The sequence below is a fragment of the Carcharodon carcharias genome, chromosome 3 (assembly GCF_017639515.1).
Source record: "Carcharodon carcharias isolate sCarCar2 chromosome 3, sCarCar2.pri, whole genome shotgun sequence".
NCBI classification, from domain to species: domain Eukaryota; kingdom Metazoa; phylum Chordata; class Chondrichthyes; order Lamniformes; family Lamnidae; genus Carcharodon; species Carcharodon carcharias.
The window spans coordinates 149,508,479-149,535,387 of NC_054469.1; the positions used below are offsets into that span (position 1 = coordinate 149,508,479).

At 44.4% G+C, this 26,909-nt stretch overlaps 2 protein-coding genes across 3 annotated transcripts in view; both read left to right on the forward strand.

Annotated features, from left to right (window-relative positions):
* Positions 1-26,909, forward strand: part of creb5b (cAMP responsive element binding protein 5b) — a 461,587-nt gene that overhangs the window by 264,878 nt on the left and 169,800 nt on the right. The window lies entirely within an intron of this gene.
* LOC121276226 (ATP synthase subunit g, mitochondrial-like) lies at positions 83-445 on the forward strand. The gene has a single exon (XM_041184409.1). The coding sequence runs from the start codon at positions 83-85 to the stop codon at positions 404-406; it is 324 nt and encodes a 107-aa protein (XP_041040343.1). The 3' UTR covers positions 407-445.

Consider the following 26,909-nt stretch of genomic DNA (forward strand, 5'->3'; position numbering starts at 1 on the left):
CATAATGTAGGGACTAACATATTGGCATGGATAGAAGATTGGCCAGCTAACAGGCTAGCTAGCTAGAAACAGTATTGTGAAGATGGCGGAGGCGGCGCAGCGGTTGGTGCAGAAAGTGGTGACTGGCGACCCCAAGCTCGCCCTGGCTGCTGCTAATTACTCTAAACCACGTCTGGCTACCTTCTGGAAATATGCTCGGGTGGAGCTGACTCCTCCAACTCCTGGAGAAATCCCAGTAGCTGTTGAAAGCTTCAAGGGTCTTATGGCATCATTTAAAGCTGGGAGTTACAAACAAATAAGAGTAAAGGATGCCCTGAGGAACACACTTGTGGCCACGGAAGTTGTGATGTGGTTTTACATTGGCGAGGTCATTGGCCGAAGAAGCCTGATTGGATATAATGTCTGAACTCTAACCTGTGTTGGACTAGCATTCCATTGTAAATGAATGAAAAAAAAATAAATGGGTCCTTTTTTTTGGTCAGCAAGACGTAATGAGTGATGTGCCACATGGATCAGTGCTGGGGCCCCAATCTTTTACAATTTGTATAAATGACTTGGATGAAGGGACCGAAGGTATGGTTGCTATATTTGTTGATGACGCAAAGATAGGTAGGATAGTAAGATATGAAGAGGACACACAGAGTCTACAAAGGGATAAATCACAAAAGTGATACAGCAAGTAATTAGGAAAGCTAATAGAATGTTATCATTTTTTGCGAGGGGAAGTAAATGCAAAAGTAGGGAGGTTATGCCTCAGTTATACATGGCATTGTTGAGACCACATCTTGAGTACTGTGTACAGTATTGGTCTCCTTATTTAAGGAAGGATGTAAATGCATTGTGAGCAGTTCAGAGAAGGCTTACTAAACTAAACTTGGATTGGGTGGGTTGTCTTATGAGGAAAGGTTGGACAGGCTAGACTTGTATCCACTGGAGTTTAGAAGAATAAGAGGCGACTTGATTCAAACAAATAGGATCCTGAGGGGTGTTGATAGGGTCTATGTGGAGAGGATGTTCCCTCTTGTGGGAGAATCTAGAACTCGGGGTCACTGTTGGGTCACCCATTTAAGACAGAGATGAGGAGAAATTTTTCTCTCAGAGGGTGGTGAGTGTTTGAAACTCTCTTCCTCCAAAGGCAGTGGAAGCAGAGCCTTTGAATATTTTTAAGGTAGAGGCATGGTAAGCAAAGAGGTTAAAGGTTATTGGGGGTAGGTGGGAATGTAGGATTGAGGTTACGATCAGATCAGCCACGATATTATTGAATAGTGAAGCAGGCTCAAAGAGCCGAGTGGCCTCTTCCTGCTCCTAATTCGTATGTTTGTGTGTTCGTAAGTGCATGAGAGTGTTTATTCTAGTTTGTATTAGCATCAATCAGCTTTCACTGCATTTCCTTTATTTTATGTCCAATGAAATTCAAAACGTGGGGACATAATTACAGGATCCTGGGCTTTATAAAAAGAGGCATAGATTACAAAATTAAAGAAGTTATGGTAAGCCTTTATAGATCACTGGTTAGGCTTCATTTAGAGTAGGATGTCCAATTCTGACTTCACACTTTAGGAAAGATGTCAAGATGTTGGAGAGGATGCAGAGGAGATTTACCAGCATGGTACCAAGGATGAGTGTCTTCATTTATGTGGAGAGGGTAGAGAAGTTGAGATTGTTTTCCTTAGGAAGAGGAGGTTTAAGGAGAGATTTGATAAAGCTTTTCAACGTTATGAGTGGTTTTGAGAGAGTTGATAGGGAGAAACTGTTACCTCTGGCAGGATGGCTAGTAACCAATTTAGGATTATTGGCACATCCGGGCCAGGGTAATGAAAATATTTTTTATGCAACAAGTTGTTCTGATCAGGAACAAACTGCTTGAAAGGGTGGTGGAAGCAGATTCCATAGTAACTCACAAAAGGAAATTGAATACCAACTTGAAAGGCAGAAATTTGCAGGGCTATGGGGAAAGAGCAGTGAATTGGGAATGATAGGATAGCTCTTTCAAAAAGCTGAGTGGAATGGCTCCCTTGTGTGCTATATGAGCTATTATCTTTTTCTAGTTTCTCTTCTATCTCCACTCTTGCCCTCTCCAAGTGCACCTTGTTGACGATATCTACTTCTGCTCCTTCAACCACATTCCTACCAAACTTCATTTCCTGACCTCTATGTTAGTTAATAATGTTAACTGTTCCCTTTCCTTGGATATTGTAGGCCCCCCCCCTTCAAACCTGCTGTCACCCCTTTCAAAAAAGCCATTCTTTATCCCTGTGTCCTTGAAAAGTACTGTCTTATCCCCAACCTCCCTTTCCTCTCCAAAGTTCTTGAAAGTATTGTTGCCTCTCAAGTTGGCGTCTAGCTTTCTTCGAACTCCATGAGCAGGATTTTTCAGTCGGTGCAGAGGCGAGCCCGACATGCGACGCATAAAATGACGCGCGATCATCTTGGGCATGCGTCCCGATGTCACCACGCAGTCCCATGATATTTCATTTGGCGGGCATGCGCCAGAGTCAGCTGAAATGTAAACGGCTTATTAAGGCCATTAAGGAAGTAATTAAGGTAATTGTTAATGCTGACCATCCAACCTTAAGGTTGGCGACAGATGAAAAGGCCAAGCGGGCTTCACGTTTTTTAGGAAACCTCATCCATGAGGTTTTTTCCCAAATATAAAAACATGTCCCATCTCATGTGACACATGAGGGGACATTTAATTACATTTTTAAACCATTTATTTAGTAATTTCAATAGCCATTCACTTTCCCTGAGGCAGCTCCGCGCCTCAGGGAGATTGAAGTGTTCTTTTGCACGCATGCACGGAAGAGCGCTGGCCCCGATTCTCTCTCCTGTCCCCGCCTGCACAGGTAGTGCTGAGCACCATGGCTCGCGTCTTACACTGGGCAGGTCTTAATTGGCCTGCCCGCATAAAATGGCAGCGCGGAGTCGGTTGCGGGCGGCGATCAGCTGCACGGCCACTTCGCCCGCTCCCACTGAGCCCACCCACCAACTGAAAAATTCTGGCCCATGTTTGAATCCATCCGTCCGGTCAGATTTTTCTCCCTATCACAGCACTGAATTGATCCTTATTAAAATCACAAATTGTATTCTTTGTGACTGTGACCAAAGTAAACTATTCCTCCTCATCTTTCTTGACCTGTCTCCAGTCTTTGACACAGTTAAACACACCATTCTCCCCTAATGCCTCCCTTCTGTCATCTAGCTGGGTGGGACTGCCCTCACCTGGTTCCATGCTTATCTATCCATGCAGGCATAGCCTGAGAATCACTTGCAATGTCTTCTCTTTTTCCTCATTTACCATTGCCTCTGGGGTCCCCCAAGAATCTACAACCTTCTGAATCCCTGTGTTCTTCCAATTCTGGCCTCTTGCGCATCCCTGATTTTAATTTCTTTGTCATTGGCTACAGTGCCTTCTGCTGCTTGGGCCCTGGGTTCTGGAATTCTCTACCTATGCCTTCCTACCTCTCTCCGCATTTAAAATGTTCCTTAAAATCTACCACTCACCTGTCCTAAAAATTTTTTGTGGTTTGGTGTTAAATTTTGTTTGATAACATTCCTATTATTGTAGAATGTTTTACTATATTTAAGGTGCTTAAAATGAATGTAAGTTATTATTATTTTGTGATTCAATTAATTGCTGAAAGTTTAACCAGATGTAATTCATAGTTAATTGCAGAGAAATTTTCAGCATATGTTTGCATGTTTTAATTTTTTAAAGAAAATCAAGATTCATGAGATTGCACTTTCTTTGAATTGGTTTAAAATGAGGATATGCTTTGCACTGCCATCATTTATTTTTTCCTAACAGTGAAAAATTCATGGTCTCTGAGAGAGTTAATAGCTTGGTGAAATTCCATCATCAGGGTAACATCTGAATCTTTTTTGGCAGATATTTCCTGAAGTCTTTAATTTCATCAATGGTCAAAATTGGTTCCTGATTATAAAGGATTCATAAATAAATTTGTCTTAAATCAGATTAAAAGATCCAATGATTCTGGCATATTTATATGCCAATTAAAAGGAGGGCACTTAGCAGGTAACTGGAACATAATCCATTAATTCAGTTTCTTGTATTGTTAGCAATGCCAATATTTCTAGCTGTGTGTGTGCTGTGGAAGGTAGAACAGAATTTAAGTAATTTAGTTAATTTTTTGCCTTTTTTTTACTCAAAATAGTTAAACACCTAACTGGTTCTGGTGTCAGCTGCGGCTCAGTTGGTAGCACTTGTGCCACTGAGGCTTTGGTTCAAGTTCTACTGCAGGGCTGAAGCACAACAATTTAGACTGATGCTCCACTGCAGTACTGAAGGAATGCTGCACTGTCAGAGGTACCTTGTTTCATTTGAGATGTTAACTTGAGGCCCCATCTACCCTCTCAGGTGGACGTATAAGATGCCATGGCAAAAAAGAGCAAGAGGTGAAATTTTACAGTCCTGTTATAGACCAGTTGTGGTGGGGGCAGGGCTGTAAAATGTGGTGAGCTGTTCAAAAGTCCATTGACTTTGGTGGGATCATAAAATTCCCCCCCACACATCTAATCCTGGTGTCCTGGCCTATATTTATCCCTCAATCAAAATCGCATAAGTAGATTATCTAGCCAAGATCACATTGCTGTTTGTAGAGTATAAAAACAGAAAATGCTGGAAAGGCTCAGCAGGTCTGACAGCATCTGTGGAGAGAGAAACAGGGTTAACATTTCGAGTCCATATGACATGCTCTGAAGAAGGGTCATACGGATTCAAAACGTTAACCCTGTTTCTCTCTCCACAGATACTGTCAGACCTGCTGAGTTTTTCCAGCATTTTCTGTTTTCATTTCAGAATTCCAGCATCCGCCGTATTTTGCTTTTATTATATTGCTGTTTGTCGGAGCTTGCTGTGCGCAAATTGGCTGCCACGTTTCTGACCGTACAAGTGACTACACTTCTAAAGGACTCCATTGGCTGTAATTGCTTTCAGACATCTGGTGGTCATGAAAGGTCCTATGTAAATGAAAGTTTTTCATTTTTTTGAGACTGCTGGCAAATCTGTCTTATCAATGGGGCTTCAACATTATTTAACGTAAGTTACATCTCTGTACAGCTATCAAAGAGCTTGTTTGACAGAAGGGGTTCAAACGGATTATTTTGTGATGCTTTGCCATGTTGTTACAGAACCTCAAAAAGATATGTTCAAGAACACAGCAAAGCTTAACAGTGACACAATAGCTGTTGACAAAATAAGAATGACTCAGATCAAAATGGTGAAGTAATTATTTCACATAAACTGGCCTGGAGGAAGATAATCTCTCTTGTTTGAATGTGCAGATGGAGATTCAATTCTGAGATTTAAATTTGAAGTTCCGTATTTATAAAATCTAAATCAAACTCAAAGGTGAAATTTAGGTTCAGGTTTGGATTCCAATCATTTTGCGTAAGAGGATAGCCCTGAAGTTGCGCTTACTATGAGAGCCATCAAAATCTGATTAGATCTAAGCCAGTTAAGGTTCAAAAGGACTTGCATCTCTTTCTTACTCATTACTTATAAGTAGGGTCCAGTTTAAATTGTTAAGTTGTATAAGAGAAAACCTCCAGTATGCCAGACAGCATGTTTTAATGGGCTTGTAAAAAGTTCTAGTTACTTTTGTTACAACATAGCTTACATGACAAAGGTTTCATTAAAACCAGCAGTTGTGAGAAAGGTTCAAAACATAATTAAAAAGATAGTATCAGTTTTGTCAATCTGGCTAGGTTGTAGGAGGCAACCACAAACATAACGAATGAATGTAGCAATGCTGTTTATCAGCATTCATAATTTCAGTCTACTCAAAGTGATCCTAACACTTTTGTGGCCAGCAGGACTTGGCATTTTCAAAAATATGGTGCTGAATTTAACGCAGCCTGTCACAGCAGGAACTATGGCAGCCAGGGCCACTTACTCGTGGAAGAGGTCCCACATAAGGGTCACAGATCTGTCACTGATGGCCCATGATGCTGAGAACCATCTCCTAGTTAGGGATCAGGAGCTGCAGGACTTCTTTGGCCCCTGTTGGTTCTGCTCTGCTCCCTTCTACATTGTACCAACTTGTCCTGCAAGAGAGAGTGAAGAATGTCAGTGATTGTGTACACTGTATTTGAGTGTAATGCCTGCTATCGCTGAATAGCTGGATGAATGTGAACAAGAGGTGTGTGAGATTGGCAGTGTTGCTAACTTTGTGAGATGGAGTATCTGGATGTTATGCATGATTCCAGGGACTGAGACTGTGTGAGTGATAGTGGTGTAATGCATTGACTAGTTTGTGAGGCTTGTGGAGCAATGAGTGGAAGATGCCGTATGAAGCTGCATTCACCCACCTTTACCATCCGTGTGAGGTCATTACACCTTTTGTGGCATAAATCGTCAAGGTCAAACATTGGGAATTGATCTCCCTGGCCACTTATTTCCAATCCCTTATGAACCCCCTATGGTGTCCACTACCTCCTGTCCCTTATCACCACTAATGGCTCCGACACCACATCCGTGATCCTGGACCCCTCCCTGCGTTCCATTTTCATTGTTCACAATTGTAGCAACAGTATTCAGCAGCCTCCAGTAATCCAGTGCAACTTTCCTTTCAGAGGGACAGACTGCTTTTCAGAATAGAAAGCTGGCTGCATCACATACCATTAGCACACACTTTGCTTGTTGCTCAGCACATAGGCAGCCAGCAGCATAGGATACACTTGGCCCTGTGCCCAGGTAAATGAGGTGGCAACATGAAATTTGCGTGCTACCTATTTCCAATTAAATGGGCACGTGCAGGTCATGTATCATGCCTCCCACATCAAAATAAGCAGCGGCATAGACCAATCTTTAGCTCATTCAATTTTTCTATTCTTCCAACCAAAGTGAATAACTTTACATTTCCCACATTATACTCCATCTTCCACCTTCTTGCCGGCTGACTTAACCTGACTATATTCATTTACAGATTCCTTGGATTGGATTTTCCAGGCCTGAATTGGGCTGGAACAGAGGCGAGCCTGTAAAAAGAATGGCTGCAGCCAGCATTGTGCAGCCAAAAGTCCTGTCTCTGTTTCTACCCTCCCTGATCTTCCTGAGGGAGGGGGACTGTGGGCCTCAGAACTGGCCTGCACCAATTATCAGGCCAATTAAACTTGTTGTGGGCTTATTAAAAGCCCGTCTTCAAAAATGTTTTGTATTTTCCCAGGTTACAGATGTCCTCTTTACTGGACAACACATCAGGAAGTAGCTGAAGATCACAGCCAGTGCATCCACTACCCCTGCAGCCACCTCTTTCAGAGCTGTAGGATGAAGGTTGCTAGGTCCAAGTGATTTGTTGTCTTTCAGTCCCATTAATTTTCTAGTATTTCTTCCTGACGAAGATTAATTATTTTAAGTTCCTCACTCTCATTGACCCTTGGTTCCCTAATTTTTGATGTGTCTTCTACTGTGAAGACAAACACAAAATATTTGTTTAATGTCTTTTTCCATTTCCTTATTTCCCAGTATAATTTCCCCTGTCTCTGTCACTAAGAGATCCATATTTACTTTCACTACACTCTTTGTTTTCACATACTTGTAGAATCTCCTATAATTTTTTTTTATATTTCTGGCTAATTTACTTTTGTATTCTATTTTCTCCCTCTTTATTTCTTGGCAAAATTCTTTAAATCTAATACTATGCCTAATCTCTTTAGTTAACTATGGGTGCACCCCTTTTACTTGGAGGGTTTATTTCTGACTGTTAAGAATTATGAGATATTTTAGTAAAGGTCCATCATTGCTCACCTACTGTTATCCCTTTTAATCTAATTTCCCAAACTACCTAAGGCAATTCACCCCTCATACCAATGTAATTGGCTTTATTTAGATTCAATGCTCTAGTTTCAGGCTTATGTACATTATCTCAAAGTCAATGTGAAATTATATCATTATGATCATTCCTTCCCAGAGGATCAGTCACTAATTAATCTTATCTCATTATACAAATGTTACCCGCCTGCTTGGTCCCTTATCTGTTCTGAGTGTCCCAAATCCACCAACAGATCCTATCTCTGTAGCTGAAGCACAAATTTTGGGACCACAATCTACATCACCCCATAATTCACCCAGATACGTCAGATGCACAGTCCTCAACTGGGTGCCTGTGTGTAGAAGGACTATTAAAAATCCAGAGTTTTCAGAGCTCCTCACAAGATGGCGAGTGAGGCTGAATTTGACTAAGAAATCGTGATCAATTTGCAAGAGTTGGCATATCTATGACCACTCCAAAGAAAGATTGAGTTAATTGGAGTTTTTTACAAGTTTATCTTCTTCTGAATGTTACTGACAAGTAACATTCATGCCAACAAGTGCCAGGCAATGACCATTACCAACAAGAGAGAATCTAACCATCTCCCCTTGACATTCAATCGCATTACCGTTGCTGAATCCCCCACTATCAACATCCTGGGGGCTACCATTGACCAGAAACTGAACTGGAGCTGCCATATAAATACTGTGGCTACAAGAGCAGGTCAGAGGCTGGGAATTCTGTGGAGAGTAACTCACCTCCTGGCTCCCCAAAGCAAGTCCACATTCTACAAGGCACAAGTCAGGAGTGTGATGGAATACTCTCCACTTGCCTGGATGAGTGCAGCTCCAACAACATTCAAGAAGCTCAACAGTATCCAGGACATAGCAGCCCACTTAATTGGCACCCTATCCATCACCACTGCTGTTGCTGGGTCAAAATCCTGGAACAGCACTATGGGTGTTCCTACAACAAATGGACTGTAGCAGTTCAAGAAGGCAGCACATCACCACCTTCTCTTGGGCATTTAGGGACTGGCAATAAATGCTGGCCTAGCCAGCAATGCTCACATCCCATGAATGAATTTTTTAAAATGTCAACATTTTTCAGCTATGATTCAGAATTTTGAGTTGCCTTTTCGGTCCCAGGGTAAGGAATACAACAAAGCAGGTAGAACAACTAATTGAAAGGCAGGAATAACAGCTGGAGGTCATGGTTCATTTGGGTAATAATTTATTGGAAAACATAGGATCAATGTCTTATGAAAGTAGTTTAATGAATTAAGAGCGAATAATGAGCAGGCCCTCAAGTATAGTGATCTCAGGATTACTCTTGGTATCATACCATGAGTCGATATTCCCTGAAGTGCTGAGTAAATTGAGTCAATATTCTCTGGAGTTTAGAAGAATGAGAGGTGATCTCATTGAAACCTCTGAGATTCTGAAAGGGCCTGACAGGGCCGACATTGGGAAGTTGGTTCCACTGCCTGGGGAATCTAGAACTTGCGGGCACAGTTGCAGGACGTGGACTGATCATTTAGGATTGAGATATGGAGAGATTTCTGCATTCAAAGGGTTGTGAACATTTGGGGCAGAATTTTTTGTCCCGCTGGCAGACGTGCATTCGACCATGACATTGGGCGAGTGTCCCAACATCATTGCCTACTTGTGATATTTTGCACGACGGGCAGCGTGGGTGCTGGAGCGGCACCCGCCATTAATTAAGTGGCCACTTAAGGCTCTTAACCAGTCCAATTGAGTGTGATTTTTCCTTGCCTGTGCGATTTTCATCTCGTCGCAAAGGCAAAACATGCAGGCAGCCAGCCGACACTTTCACAAACCTCATCCAAGGACAGGATAAAAAGGGTCAGCAGCATTACCAATGTGAATAGTGAAGAGTTTTGGGGATAGTTTGCTGCTGGTTGCTTATTGGTATTTGGTAGCCTCGTTTCTGTCCGGGGCTTCATTCTTAGCATTTCCAGGCTTCATTTCAGGACTCATTGCTGTCTGCAAGGCCCTTGGAGGACTCAGACTGTGTGGGCCCTTCCATGTATCAGACAGCCTTCCCTTACCCTGGTAATGGGGATTGTGGTCTCCACTGGAGCCACCTCTTCTGAGGAGGAAGAGAGGGGAAGAAGGGAGATGAGGCCACGTGTCCCAGTGCAGCTTCCAGGGGAGGGACCTGTGGGAGGAGAGGTGCAGACACAAGGGGCGCAGGGCTGGCAAATAGTCCAAAGCGGAAGGGACCACAGAAGACGCCACTATGCTTCTGCCAGGGTTTACAGGCAGCGATGCAGCTACCTCAATATGTCCGAGGTGCACTGCCGAAGGAGGTTGCGCCTCTCAAGGGAGAGCAGGACCTCCATTTATCAGATGATTAGCCCTGAGATCAATGCCGACTGTATGGGTGGACACCCCATGCCAGTGGCTCTGAAGGTCACAGTGGTCCTCAACGTCTATGCTTCTGGCATTTTCCAGGAGTCAGTAGGGGATCTTTGTGGAGTCTCCAAATCAGCTGTCCACAGTTGAGTCAAGCTGAGGACAGAAGCTCTGTTCAGGTTGGTACTGACCTTTATTCTTTACTGTACGGTTGAGGCCAGCTAGTTTGAGTGAGCCAAAGGTTTCTCTGCGCATATTGGGTTCCCCCGCGTCCAGGGTGCTATAGACTGTATACATGTGGCCATCAAGACGCCAACAGGTGAGCCCGGTGCCTTCGTCAACAGGAAGGGTTTCCACTGCATGAACGTGCAGATAGTGTGTGACCACAGGATGCTGATTCTACAAGTCTGTGCAAGGTACCCTGGCAGCTCCCATGACACTTACATCCTCAGATACTCTCAGGTGCTGAGGCTCTTTTGTGCTCTAACCCATCTGGATGGATGGCTATCTGTTGAAGAAGGTGGCTCTTGACGCCTCTCCGCCAACCATGAACACAGGCAGAGCAGCGTTACAATACGAGTCATGCCTCCACAAGGGTGGTGGTAGGGAGGACCATAGGTCTTCCCAAATGCTCTTCCGATGCCTGGATCATTCAGGGGGTGCATTACAATACCCCCCATAGCGAGTGTCACTTATAGTGGTTGCATACTGTGCTCTCCATAATCTGGCACTGGCAAGAGGAGACCTCCTGGAGGAAGAGGATCTTGACACAGCTGCACAGGCCACAGATGATGAGTCCAGTAGTGAGTCAGAAGAGGACCCCAGTGAGGAGAACACTGAGGGCATGGAGGCAGATCTTGATACCCTCCAGGAAGGCAGGGACACTAGGGATGGCTTAATTCAACGTTCCTTCAGCTGGCTGCCAAAGATTAGCTTCAACCGCATGCCAGGGCTGCCGCTTCCATCCCGGGTGTCTGAAAGGACCCTTTCATTTGAACACAAAGAACATTCAGAGCCTCTGCAATAAAGTTCAGCGCCACTCACGTCCATCATTACAAACTGGCGTACCCCGCACCAATAAAATAAAAAGGTGAAGCATACTCAGGCCATGACGACAAAAGCAAAATTTATCTCATTTTGACAATTCCAAACTATGTATATAAACTTCTCTGGTCTTCATTCCTAGACCAGTATAGTTAAAGTAAACATAACTGAACATAAAATCATCTGTGAATTGTCCCTCTTTTGCTCACGGTGCCTTTAACTTACACTTGCGAGCACTATATCTTGGTGCTTCCCTGTCGCTGGCACCAGCATTGGAGGCTGACTCTGCTATCTTGTTGGCCTCGATGACCTTGGCGGTCGTCCTCTGGCCAGTGGAGCCTGTGCTGGCCCTGCCTGGGAGGGAGCCATGGCTGGCTTCTCCCCAGTCATCGCAGCCTCATCAGATGCAGCAGCCACTGGCAGAGGGGCAGAGGAGCTTCTGCCATTATCCAGTGCACCCTGAGAGGAGCCCGTAGAGATGACAGGCAGCCCGTGCGCCAATGTGAGGTCGCTCTGGACCTCCCTTCTCACCATTGATGGATGGGCACCTAGCTGGGATACTGGGTGCCTCATCAGTCTCCCACATTGATACTGACCACTTGAGGTCAGTGCCTGTGTGAGGGCTTGCAGGTCCAAGCGCAACCCCAGGAAACCATGATTCTATTCCTGGAGCTACCTCTCCATGAGAGTCACCGCTCTCTCAATGGGGGAAGCAGTGCACTTGGCCACGAGGGTCAACGCAGTGCTGCTGCTCCGCATGTACTCCTCCATAATGGAGACCATGGACGCAGAGCCTCATGGATCTTTGCCAGACCCTGCTGCACATCTTACTGGGCATTCAGCTTCTGCCGCCTAATGGACGACTCCAGAGGCTCATCTTCAGCCTTTGACTGAGCATCGCTCTGGTTCCCAGCAGCCTTCTGACTGCTGGCATTCTGGGCACTCTCTGCCTCCGTCTGCACCTCAAATGAGTGTAAAATGCCCTCACCAGTGTGCACCAAGATACTAGCCGCCAATCTTTTGCCCACCGAGGTGCTGGTATCTGCACTGGCACCTGCTTCAGAGAGAGGGTGTGACACAGATGCAACAAAAGCTCGGTAGTCCTCCGGTGTCAGGGATGGCCCTTCGGGGTCCACAGAGTGTACGCCTGCTGGTGAACCTAAAAGGGAGAACAGGCCATGTCATTAGTTAAAGTCATCACCCTGTCACTGTGCATGCCAGGCACCCTGGTGAGACCATGGAGATCTGCATCATGGTGCCATTGTCTCTCAATGATCAATGGGGACTCCAGGTTCAAGTCTCACATCAATGAAGAGACTGCACTAGATGGTTGCACAAGCTGAAAGACTCACCTCTATGCATTGCACTCTTACCTTCGTCTGGCACCTCCGCCCCTCCACGCCCGGTTGCACTGGGAGCTGGCGCTCGAGCTCCAGGGTGTCTTGCTCAAACCTGCTGAGCAGCAGGAGTTTGGGCTGCCCTCCGCTTGTACATAACCTCTCTGCCTGGTTATGACTTGTCTTCTCCTGAAACAACAAAGGAGCATTTGATTAGTCCACCCTGTACCTGCAGCGCCATTACAGCCTGGCCAATCCCAGCTGAGGAACACCTTGCAGGCACATCCGAGTTGTGGCCCTCAAGCCGCAAGGCACTCAGTCCAAGCAGCAAAGGCTCATCCCACTGGCCAGCTCTGTCATTATTGACAGTTGGCCCCTCCAGAACCCCTGAGGTCCACAGGGGGATGGCCAGACCTTAACCCTTCCGCACACTGATCCATGCCAACATGGTACTTACCTGTCCTGAGCGCAGTTGGTCTTTAGAGCGCTTCTGGCACTGCACCCATGTGTGCTGCACCACATCATGGCTGCTCACCATTGCTGCCACCTCCTCCCAGGCCCTTTTGGCGAGGTGCAGTGGCCTCCTCCACCCATCCTTGGGGACAAGGGTGTCCCTCCTGGCAGTCACCTCCTCCAAGAGGACGGCGAGGCACTCGTTGGAAAAGTGGGCGGGCCGAGTGCCCACCTGACCTGCCCTCCCATCTGCTGTGTGCAGCCGCACTCGACTCTATTGGGAACACTGAACACACATCCTTCCATGGCAGCCTTCCAGGGACTGCCTGGGCTGTTTTTAGACCAGCCGCTGGGTTGCCATTGGACCCAGCAGTCTCTCGCCTCCGCTTGGCCCTTCCCGGCCAGTGTGGAGCCGTGTCTCACACTGGGTGGGCCTTAATTGGCTTGCCAGTATGAAATCATGGTCAGGGCCCAATCGTGGGCAGTGGACCATTTCCCAGCTACTCCCAGGCCCGCCCGGCGACCTCAAAATCCTACCCTTTGAAATCTCTACCACACAGTTTTGTGGGCGTCCCACTGTTGAATACATTTAAGGCTGGGATAGACAGATTTTTGGTGTCTCAGGGAATTAAGAGATACTGGGAGTGGATGAGAAAATGGAGTTGAATTCGTAGATCAACCATGATTGTATTGAATGGTGGAGCAGGCTCGACAGGCTATATAGCCTACTCCTGCTCCTATTTCTTAAGTTCTTATGTTCTTATTATATGCCAATTAAGGGAATGCAAATCAGACACAGCGATATAAAGCTTAGTGAAAGTGCCGAGGAATTCAAATTTCCAGATCGTTGATTTCAGGTCCATAGACTTACAGAGAATATACAGCACAGAATCAGGCCATTTGGCCCAACATGTCTGTGTTGGTGTTACACAAGTCTCCTGCCAGCTACCTCATCTTAGACTTTCAGAATATTTTTCTATTCCTTTTTCTCTTCTGGACTTGCCTTGTTTCCACTTGAAAGCATCTAAGCTATTGGCCTCAATAACTTCAATCCCTCTCTGAGTAAGGAAAGTTCTGCTTATTTCCCTACTGGATTTATTAGTGACTATCTTGTATTTATATCACTTGGTTTTAGATTCGCCGACAAGCCAAACATTCCCTCTACATTTATCCTGTCCAACCCATTCATAATTTTCAAGACTTCTCACAGGTCATTTCCAAGTCTTTTCTGTCTTAACGAAAAGAGCCTGCTCAATTTTTCCTGATAGCTGTAACCTCTCAGTTCTGATACCACCCTTGAAAACCTTTTTTGTGCTTTCTCCAGTACTTCAATGACTTTTTTATGGTACAGTAATGGAGACTAGAACTGTGCTCAGTACCCTTCAGTGCATCTTGACCAAGGTCATATAGAAATTTAACACAACTTTATTACTTATGCATCCTGTACCACTAAAAATAAATCCCAGTGTTTTGATAGCATATTTAATTGTTTTGCTGACCTACAATGTAGATTTTAATGATTTGTTCACCTGTCTTCGTAGACCCTTTGCTATACTAGCCCGTTCAGTTTCTTATTTCCTGAGGTATCCATGATCATGCTGTTCTTCCTGCCAAAATTCATTGCCTCACATTTAAGTTCACGAGAGCATTAGAAATGGGAGCAGAAGTAGACCGAATGACCTGTCGAGTCCCCTCCACCGTTCAATATGATATTGGACGGGATTTTCCACACCCACCCGACGCTGCGATCTTCCGGTCCCACCGCAAGTCAATGGACTTCTGGCTGGGACGCCACCTCACCCGCAGTGAGTCCTGCCCGTGATGGGGTCGGAAAATTCCAGCCAATGTCTGATGTTGAGCCTCAACTCCACTTTCCCGCCACCTCTCCCAACACCCCCACTTTTTCCCTTGATCCCTGAGAGATCAAAAATCTGTCTCTCCCAGCCTTAAGTGTATTCAATGATGGAGTATCCACAACCCCCTGAGGTAGAGAATTCCAAAGATTCACAATCCTCTGAGTGAAGTAATTTCTCCTCATCTCAGTCCTAAGTGATCGGCCCCCTTATCCTGAGTCAATGCCCCTGTGTTTTGGATTCCCCAACCAGCGGAATCTCGGCATCTACCTTATCTAGGCCCCTTCAGAATCCTCTATGTTTCAATGAGATCATTTCTCATTGTTCCACACTGGAGAGGATATAGGCCCAGTTTACTCAGCCTCTCATTGTAGGACAACCCCCTCATTCCAGGGGCCAATTTAGCGAACCTTCGCTGTACCACCATGCAAGTATACTCTTCCTTAAATATGGAAACCAAAACTGCAAGCTCATTTGTCACTTAACTGCCCAATTTGCAGTTCTGGGCAGAGACAAGCAGTACAAAGAGAATGGGCTTCCCCTAAATCAAATGGATATCATATCTTCATTTGTGTGGTTCTTCCAATTCTCTTTGAAATGATGGTGGCTGAGGGAAAGAATTCCTGTGGAATTTCGTCCCATATGAGTAGAGCTAAAGGAGAGTACGAAGAACATTATTGGGAATATTGAAGCAACAGATGAATATATTTACATGCAGGTCTGGTAAATGTGGTACCAGGTGGGAATTTTACCTTGCAGACTGTAAGAGTAATAGTGGCACAGATAGGAAAGGAAATACGTCTCTGGAATATGCAGGCCTGTCAGGACAGATAACAGAACTGAAAGGGGTGGTGGCGGGGGTGGGGGAAAGCCGCCCATTCCTAGACCCTCTTCCATAAGGGGAGGTGCAGAGATGTGGCAGCAGACCTTTATTTTCTGCAGCTGTACCAGCTGATTTTAGGTCACATAGCGAAGGAAAACCCAGCCCATCAAATGCTAAAGAGGTGTGAGTGCATTAAAATAGATTTGGGTGTCATAGATGTGAAGGATAAAGACATAGTGGCGTTTAAAATTAATATTTTTCTCAAGAGGTTTCCAAGAAGAATACTAGTGGTTAACAATTATGAGAACCAAGTACAAGCTTCATTGTAAATAGAAAAATTACGGCTAAAATTTCTGCAAAGATGGAAGTATTCCACGCTTTAGCCAAAATGGCAAAAGTCCTGAAATCCTGACCCTGAACCCGACACCCACAATTTTAGCTAGGGGGAACAGGGTTGGGATGTATTTCACACATGGGGTTCAAGGAGGCAATCCACACTTAAGAGTGCAGCTACCTTCAATCAGAAGCAATTTTTGTCACCTAGGTTTCTGAAACATGACTCGTAGGTTTTATGAATTTGAGGAAAAGGTCTAAACCTACCAGAGTTCTTTGGAGAGGCCAGGTACCCCTTTGGGATTGTGAAGAGTGGACATGAATGTGCATAAAATGTGGATAAGATCTGTGGAACTGTCAAGCTGTCCAATCAGTTAAATCCCCTGCCCTTTAAATTTTGAAAGAGAAAGCCTTTGTGTCTCTCAGTTGAAAAAAAAACCTATGCTTACAATTTCAATAGATAATTGTTGACATAAGTCTGATGATTGTCATTGTAGGATTAGTACCATTTGATCACTTCTACAACCTATTGTTATCATAGTGGGGGTCCTGTAAGTTCACAGTTTGATTGATAGCTGCAAGCAATTATAAAATTATTAGCTGTCTTTGATATTGGGCTATGAATACAAATGTTTGTTTTATAAGGGGTTAAGTACTTGACGATATTTAGATGTATTGAATGGGCTTTTATCACTGAGAATGTATTTTTACATATAGTGAAGTCTGTAATAGATACTTAGAATTTTGTTTTATTTCATCTCAGTGTGAGTTTTGTCCATGGTGGATTGTGGGTGAGTTGATTTGGAGGGTGTTAGGGCAAAGGGTGGTGGGTGGAGGTCATGGGTTAGCATGGAGGCTATGAGGGGCTATGGGGATAAGTGGGGAGTCGTGGGTTCACATGAGTTGGCACTAAGTTCGCATGGAGGTTATGAAGCGCTATGGGAATGGGTAGAGGAGCATAGGTTGGCATGGAGAGTATGAGGGACCATGAGTGGGAAGGGGAATAGATTGGCATGGTGGGTATGAGGGGCCATGGGAAGGTGGGTGGGGGGCATGAGATGGCATGAGTTGGCATGGGTGGAGCATGGGGAGTGTATGGGAGAATGAGGGGGTGTGAGGGATGATGGCTAGAGGCCTTAATGTTTTTATTATAACAGGACGGAGCCCCAGAGCACCGAGATGGGCACTTTAAGCAGCTCACCTCGGCACTTGGCAGACCAAGTGGCTGCCTTCGCAAAGTTTCTGGGACACTGGGCCTGACCCCATTAGCCACTGGCCCCCGCCCCAACACCCAATCCTGGAACAAAATACTGAACATCCAGGGAAGTTTTTCCTGAGTTGAGTGGGGGAAGTTGGAAACTTTTCTAACTCTGCGCATCCAACTCAGGAGTAAAAATTCACAAGAAAAATTCACAATTTGGCCCTATGATGGATGAAATAATGGGACCACAGCCAAATAAATATCTAGGCCCAGACTGTTTCCATTAGAGGGTCATAAAAGAAATAGATGAGGAAATCAGCATACCTTACCTCACTGGACTTGGAGTTAACTTTGGAGAATTGAAAGTAACAAATGTTACACAATTATTCAGAAAAGGAGAAGGGACAAGCCAGTAACTACAAGTGAGTGAGTTTGACCATAGTTTCAGGAAAACTGTTCGAGTCCATCATCAGGTACAGAGGAAGCTAATGATGTAGAGTTATTAGGGACAGGCAGCATGCTCTTACGAAAAGTATCTGCTGAACAATATAGACTTTTAATGGGATACTGGGCTACATCACAAGAGGCATAGAATAAAGCAAGGAATATGAGGTTTAAATTGGGTGAGCCAGCATTCATGGCATGGAGCCTAACTTAAAAGAAGTACTGATCAGAGAACCAGCCTCAGAGAATTAATGACTGTAAAATTGAGAAGGTGCAAATTGGTTGCACCTCTATATCTGATTCTCTGGTCTGCACTTCTGATGAGCAAGGCTCTGTACAAGGATACAGCCTCAGTTTGTGTACCACACTGTGGGAAGGATATATTGGTCTTGGAAAAAGTCTAGCAACAATCCCAGAATTATACCTGGAGTAAGAGACAAAATTATAATAAGAAACTGAATAAATTTGGGCTATATTTCCTAAAATTTGGGAAGTTAAGGAATGATCTGAATGAGATGTTCAAAATAAAATAGGGGAATTGACAGGTAGGTAGACAGGGAAGGATACCTGACCAATGTTAACTAACAAAAGCTATTTGTCTTGAAACTGAGTCGGCAGTAAAAAGTAAATCCAGGAAATACTTCTTTCAACAAAAGGTTTTTGAGAATACGGTGCATTCCAGAAGACAATACTTGCAATATCCATTTAGTTGTTTTCAAGAAAATAGCTACGTGAGAAATAAAGATATAAAGGAGATGGAGAAAAGGCAGAAAATTGGGATTGAATTAATAAAACGCTTGGGATTAAAATATTAAAATCCATTGGTAAACAAAATGTTGGAACAGACTTGTTGGCTTTCTCCTGTTCCTAAGGCCTGAATCTTTCAGATAGCAGGATCTCACTTCCTGCCATCTGGTCAGTAGGGAACACATCCCCGCTGACTCCGAGTGCCCTGCAGCCATTTCACACTTGAATGAACATTAAGTGGCTGCAGGTAGGCCTTCCGCTCTCGCAACTCAATAGAAAGTCCTGCCTTAGACAGCTGTCGGCCAATCAGATTGCCCACTGCAGCTCTCCAGTCCCTATAGCGACAGCACTGCAGTTGACAGAAGAAGAAATGTCCGAGGACGTCAGAGCCTAAGTCTGGACACTGGAGGCCCACGTAAGTTCAAGTGGTCCCAGAGCAGGCAGGGTAGGGAAGGCCTGGTTGAGGGGGGTCGGGGGGGGGGGGGTGGTCAATTGGGGTCTCGGGGGAGAGGCGGGGGGGTGGGAAGTCTGGAGGCTACCGGACTTAAGGAGAGGGTGGGGGGGCGCCCGACTTTGGAGGGGGGCTTCTGATAGAGGCGCACCACCCCACCCTTTCCACCCGAGATGCAACTCTGTTCTTTTTCGGGATTCCCCTATGGAAGTTCAATCCCTCTGCCAGCATAAAAATTGAGGCTAGATGGGAACCAGCCCTTACGTGGGCAATAATTGACCACTTAAGGGCCTCAATTTGGGCAAGGACGGGCTTCCCATACGAAGCCATGCCCACCCCAGCGTAAAATCGCTGTCCACTCGGTGGGGTGGGGGGGGCAGGAACTGAAAGGGAGACTTGTCCTTCAATTTCATGCTCCTCCCACCCTCCCCCCTCCCAAAACCTGCTGGCAGGGGAGAATAAAATTCTGGCCTATGTCTTGCATAATGCACATTTATTTTTAAAAGTATATCGACACTTTAAGCAAACAAAAATGTAATTCCAATAATTTCTGTAATTTTGAACCTTTATCCTGTTTTTTAGACATATAAATGTTCACAATTTCAATCTGGCCATATTTTGGTTCCAGTATCATGAAAACTACTATGAGTAGTTGCATGGAATTAAATTTATCAAGGTTTTACGATTCTAGAACCAAAGCTTATCCTAAACTAGTGATATAGGAATTAGTTTCACTTAATCATTAGTTGTTGTGGGTTATTTTGCTTACACCTTCGTGCATTCAATAGTTAAAGGACTTGGATATTATTCTTCTGGTAGAGCTACATGAAAGTCATTTGGCCACAAAAATATTAATGGGAATATAGGCTTGAATCTTTGGCTCGGCGAGCGGGTGTGGGGCCCACTTGCCGAGGCGTAAAATTACTTGGGGTGATGTCGGGCGGGCGTCTCAACGTCACCACGTCATTTAGATTTTCAGTTCGGTGGGCGCGCAGCCGAGTCAGCTGCACGCCCACCAAACTGTCAAAGGCCAAGTCAGGCCATTTAAATATCAATTAAACTATTAAACTGAACTGCCTGTCCAACTATAAGGTTGGCGAGCAGGTGAAGAGCCAAGGGGCCTTCACATTTTTCATGGAACCTCATCCATGAGCGCGACAAGGTTTCATGAAGGGTTTATAAATGAAATAAAGTTTATCATTAAAGTTCATTGACATGTCCCAGCTCATGTGACACTGTCACATGAGGGAACATGACTTCAATTTTTTTCTTTCCTTATGAAAGTTTTGGGAACTTAAACTAATCCCTGTGCTTCAGGGAGATTTCTGCACTCTTTCACACACATGCGTGCTAAAGAGTACAGTCCCCGACTCAGGGAACCACCCCCCTACTAACCGCACAGGGAGCGCTTCCAGGTGCACATCACGCTGGGCAGACCTGAATTGGCCCACCCACAGGGGCGCCGAATTGGGTCCGTGCCTGCCCCCACCCGTCCTTGCACAATCCCCCCAACGCGGTGGGGGGGGGGGGAATTCTCCCCATACGGTCTGAATTTGCATCCCTCTGCTCATAAGGAAAAGTGGCACTGGCAGCTGCCGGTGCATAATCCTTGATTTTGCAACATTACAATTACTGGATGGAAAATCATGGCTCTTGTGTCTGCAATATGTTGTGATAAGTTCTATATGGGCACTTCATTTCCCTGGTAGCACAAAATCAGACCCAGAAACTTAAAATCATAAGAATATAAGTGATAATTATTTAAGCTAAACCTTAGCATATTAATTAACTCTATAGGTTTTTAAGATGATTATATATAAATAATAAAATAAGCTTATAGCAGTTACTGTTATTTAACCTCTGTTGTCTCTAAAGATATCTCAAAGTCAATCTTTAATCAATTATAATCTTTATAATAGTCTTTGGTTGTTTGTGTATGAGTTTGTCTCTTTTATTGTGACCATGAAATCATCGGTTGTTTTCCCTCATTTTTTAATGCTAATGTTTTCATTTTTCTAAGTGAAATTGTTTTCCTTTTGTCTCTTCTCAGTATTCACCAATATTTTTACACAAAAAATTCCCTCCCATTTCAACTTCTTCCCAAACACAGTCCAGCAAAAAAAAATTGAATTACCCCTTTCATGATAGTTTTTACTCTACCCCATAAATGAAATTTGCTTTATAATAATCGCTTAACTAATTCAGATAAACTTGCATCCAAAATTTTTGCCTCCCCCACCCCCCCCAAACCTCTCAACAAAAGCACAACATGCCCCATCAGAACTCTGAACTTTGAATGCACCCTTCCCAATGAAAGAGAGAAACAAGAATGAAGAAGGGAAGTAAAGTTTTTGCTAAGTTAACCAGAACTAGTGTCCTTACTAAAAGGGAAAGAAATACAGGAGTATGGGAAGAATGCGGAGCAGTGGCATTTGTTTAGAATTGTGCTAGCAAAGAGCTAGTGAAAAAGTTATGCACAGGTTTGCTCTTCTTTGATTCTGTGATATGCTATGTTCTTTGAACTGAGAGGCTGTGAGAAATTTTGGTGGATGGTGTACCTTGGAGCCCATGCTCTCTAATGTGGTCCGATTCTTCATTGTTTCCCAGTCAGATTTACTTTCTGCATAGCTCCCAGCAGCTATTCCAGTCACATTGCATCTTTAAGAGTTGCAAGTTAGCATTACGCAGCTTAGGCTGAAAGAAGTTATGATTTTGGGCCCGTTGTTGACATGGGCAACAGCACAGTTAGCGCTGGCTACAAACAGGAACGATGCTAATCAGCAGGCAGCACAAAGACGGTGTGCTACCTGCATTTCACTCAAAGGGGTCGGATTTATTGCACATCACAACCCCCCTGCCTGTTCTCAGGTGCTGTCCAATTTAACACCCAAGGTCGAAGGGGTGTTGATTTGTTTATAATATCTTTTCCAATCTCTCCTTTGCCTCCACCTATCAATGGCCTTCTATCCAGCTTCACCTGTCCCCCCCCAACCCCCACCTTAAACAGTATGTATTTCAGCACATTTTTACTTCTCATTAGATCTGAAGAAGAGTCATACAGGCTCAAAATGTTAACACTGTCTTTCTCTCCAAAGATGCTATCAGACCTGCTGAGTTTTTCCAGCAATTTTTGTTTTTGTTTCAGGTTTCCAGTATCCACAGTATTTTGCTTTTAACACCCAAGGTAATGTTTCCATCTGTACTGTTCAATAGAACAGGAAACTAAGATCCAAGTATAAATATTAGAAAGATTGGAAAAAACAGATTAAGGAGGGGCTGAGATAACAGATACTCCAATCATGGAAAAGGGCCGTTCACATGATTTACCTGTCTAGTCCTGAATGAACAGTCCCAATTGAACTCTTTTACATACATTATAATGAAGGACACTGAACTCTTGAGTTTTCTGTTTTACATTTGGACTCTGGGTAAATTAAACTGAGAACGATAGGGTGCAGCTGTTGCCAGGGTCATCTAAAACAGTCAGAACTGAGGGGTTTGTGAGCCTAAGGAATGCGGAGAGCCTCAGTCATAATCTCGGCAGCAGGATTTTTGGCAGCAATTTGTTTTGGCACTTTGCCACACAGACGTGTATTTGCTTCTTGCTGCATCTGAGATTGTGAGATGACTGGAGATTTTCAAGCCCCCACCTCCCCACCTACTTTTGGGACTTCTTAGGAACAGGCATGGCATTCACTATGGACATATCATTGAAAGACATTGTCATGGACAAAGCAGCCCGCTTGATTGGCACCACATCCAAAAACGTTCACTCCCTCCACCATTGTCGCACAGTACGTCTACAAGATGCACTGCAGGAATTCACCAAGGCTCCTTAGGCAGCACCTTCCAAACCCATGACCACTACCATCTAGAAGGACAAGGGCAGCAGTTAGATGGGAACACCACCACTTGGAAGTTCCCCTCCAAGTCACGCACCATCCTGACTGGGAAATACATCATCATTCATTCACTGTCACTGGGTCAAAATCCTGGAACCTCCTCCCTAACAGCACTGTGGGTTTACCTACACCACATGGATCACAGCGGTTCAAGAAAGGCAGCTCACCACCACCTTCTCAAGGGCAACCAGGGTTGGGCAATAAATGGTGGCCTAGCCAGCAAAGCCCACATCCCATGAATGAAAAAAAAATGGAGGAGGAGGAGAGGCAGCACAGAATGGAGTAAATATAGATTCAGGCAACATTTAAGGATTTGGGGCCCTCAAGATATTATTCCCCTCCCCCCCAACTCCCAGGTGTGAAACCTTTGACCTGGAAGCAGTACAGTAATGAAAATTTGTAATTTATTTAAAATTTCTGTAATTGTTTTTAAGAAGATTTGAAAAGGACTTTTAAGAGTTTGCATCAATTGTAAAGAGATCAATTGTAATTTTCTTGGATAGTAAGAAATACTGGGCCATGTGCTCTGGCGATCCTTGACCTGGAAGCAGTACCAACAGGAAGGAAGTTAAGAAGGAAGCCTTGTGCCTAGCAGACACAAAGGAAAGCTGCAGACACAAATGAGGGCAACATGCAGATGAGCTGGAGAGTCAAGGTGATCAGTGCACTGATGCAGACACAAAGACAAAGCAGACTTAGACAGAAAGAAGAATACAGAGAATCCTTGTGAGGAGAAGAAGAAAATCACTCTCAGAAAGAGATCAGTTTTTCTGTTTGGCAGAAAAGAAGACAGGCAGTCTTTGAGGTACTGTGCAAGCTGGCTAAAAAGATCTAAAACCTGGAAAGTTATGTGAATTGCACAAAATTGCTAAAGAGCTGGGTGTGTACCCAGATGTGGCAAATCCATTGACCAAAATGTTATTGTTGATCAGTTAAAAAGAAACCCTGGAAAACTGCATCATCAGGACTGTTGTGACCAGAGGGAGAGAAGATTTGCAGAAATGTGCTTTGCTGTTGATAATCGTACCCGTGAAACTCGGAGATGGGAGCTGTTGTTGGACAGGACCTTTGACCTACCTTGTGTGAATAAGGAACAGCATATTTTGGAACAGTGTAGCTAGGTAGTGGCACAGTCTGCGGGGAGTGGTGTGGGTGCTTGCAGTTGTGTATGACCTATCTTTATTATATCAACTATTTAAAGTGAAATTTACCTCTTTATCTGAATTATCATTTGCCTGTTAATTCATGTGTAATTTCCATTGGTTCTGATTCATGTTAAAGTAAAAGCTACAAAGAGTAAAATCTTGTTGATAATTTTTTCATTTGGGGGTCATTCTGAAAATTTGGCTGTCAAACAATCACTTTGTTGCAAAGAACTTGAATGTTGTTGAAAAGACAGAAATATTGCTGAAGCTCTTTGCCTTGCACTCATCAGGACAAACACAAGAATGCCAAGCCATGGACAATCAGAGTCAACTTGCCAACCAATCAGTATCCTTTTTCCCTGTAGTATAACTTGTTGTGATTGTTTGAAATTTAGCATTCTTGCATTTGTCCTGATGAGTGCAAGACAAAAAGCTTTGGCAACGTGTCTCTATTTTCAACAATATTCAAGTTTTGGTTACGGTTCCACAAGGGGATCATAATACATGGCACATGTAGACAGCACAGGCAATATGATTAGATGTAAACAAGAAATATGCATTTCACCAAATAGGCACCAGGGAGGGTTTTCCAGCTTCCGCTCTCTCTGCAGCTGTGAAGCTGATGACCACATTTTACTTTTTTACAATGTCATTTCAGGTATCACTGAAATATCAGCTAGGGTGCAGTAAAGAAGTGCATCCATCAGGTAACTGTTGCACTTTTCAAGAGACATGAGGAATTAATCCACTTTGTCATCACAGCAAGACAGCAGTGAAACAGGACTATCCAGTTTTCTTAGCACCCACATGCCCACATGGCTGTCAACCCCTCTGTCTACTATCTCCTCATCTCCATCCTAAATGCCCGACCCTTTATTCTGTGACTGTGAACCCTTGCTTTAGACTCAGGCAGGTGAAACATCCATCTTATCAAACCCTTAAGAATGTTATATATTTCAATAAGGTCACCCCTCAATCTTCTATATAATGTAGGCCTAGTCCACTCAATCTCTCCTCACAAGACAACTCTCTTATCTCAGGAATCAGTCGAGTGAGCCTTTGTTGCACTTCCCCTAAGACAAGTATATTCTCCCTTAGGCACAGAGTTGAAAACTGTACACAGGATTCCAGGTCTTATCTGAGCCCTTTATAAATGCAATGAGACTTAGGCCAGGATTTTCCCCTCGGCAATTTGGGGGTGGGGTCCACCCGCCGAGGGAGAAATTACGTGGGATAACGTCAGGGATCCCGACGTTATCCCAGTCCCTTTAAATTTTTAGGAAGGCAGGTGGACAGCGAAATCAGCTGCCCACCCACCGACCTGTCAATGGCCAACTGAGGCCATTGACAGGCTAATTAAAGTAAGTAAAGACCTGCCCAGCCAACTTTAACGCTGGCGGGCAGGCTAGGAGCCCCAGCGGACTCTAGATTATTCATGAAACTTCATCCACTGGCGGGATGAAGTTTCATGTCCATTTTGTAAAAACGTTATAAAGTTTGTGTGTTTTTTATTAACATGTCCCACCTTGTGTGACATTGTCACATGAGGAGGACATGTTAATAATGTTTTAAGTTTTGTATTTTTAAAGTTTTTTGGACTGTCACTGGTCTCCCTGAGGCAGCACTTAGTGTCAGAGAGCACGAATCAAATGGGGAATCCCTTCCCCCCCCTCACAGGAAGCGTATAGTGCTTCCCGTCGGGGATGCCGCTGGGTGGGCCTTAATTGGCCAGCCCACTTAAAATGGCGGCGGGCCCCGTTTCAGTGGCGGGGATCAGTTGCCTGCCCGCCGCCAAGCCGGTGGGGCCCACCCACCATCCAAGGGCAAGATTCTGCCCTTTACTTTTATACTCAAATCCCTTTGTAATTAAAGCTGACATACCATTTGCTTTCCTGATTGCTTGCTTGACCTGCACATTAACTTCCTGTTATTTATGCATGACGGCACCCAGGAGTTCCTCAGGGTAGTGTCCTAGGTCCAACCATCTTCAGCTACTTCATCAATGACCTTCCCTCCAAGTTGAGTTCAGAAGTGGGGATGTTCATTGATGATTGCACAGTGTAATTTGCGACTCCTCAGGTATTGAAACAGTCTGTGTCCATATGCAAGAAGACTTGGGCAACATTCAGGCTTGGTTTGATAAGTGGCATGTAACATTTGCATCACAGTAGTGCCAGGCAATAACTATGTCCAACTAGAGAGAATCTAACCATCTCCCCAGAACATTTAATGGAATTACCATTGCTGAATCCACAACACCCCGGGGGTTACCATTGACCAGAAACTTAACTAGCCCGGTCATATAAATACTGTGGCTATAAGAGAGGTCAGAGGCTGAGAGTTCTGTGATGAGTAACTCACCTCCTGACTCCCCAAATCCTGTCACCATCTACAAAGCACAAGTAAAGAGTGTGATTAAATGCTCTCCACTTGCCTGGATTAACTCAGCTGCAACAACACTCAAGAAGCTTGACACCATCCAGGACAGGGCAACCCAATTGACTGGCACCTCATCCACCACCTTAAACACTCACTTTCTCCACCATCGGCACACAGTGGCGGTAGTCTGTATGATACACAAGATGTACTGCAGCAACTTGCCAAGCCTCCTTTGATAGACCTTCCAAACCCGTATTTACAAGGACAAAAGCAGCAGACACATGGGAACACCACCACCTTCAGGTTCCCCTCCAAATCACTCACCATCCTGAGTTGGAATTATATAGCTGTTACTTCACTGTTGCTGGGTCAAAATCCTGGAACTCCCTTCCTCATAGCACTGTGGTTGTACCTACAGGAGTTAGATGGCAAAGGTCCAAGAAGGTGGCTCACTATCGCCTTCTCAAGGACAATTAGAGATGGGCAATAAATGTTGGTCCTGCCAGTGAGGCTCACATTCCATAAACGAATAACAAACTCTCTGTGCATGTATATGAATTTATGGAGTGTGGTAAGTAAGATTGGTAAATTACGAGCACAGATTGTAATGTGGTAATACAGTGTTGTGGCTACAACAGCGACCTGGC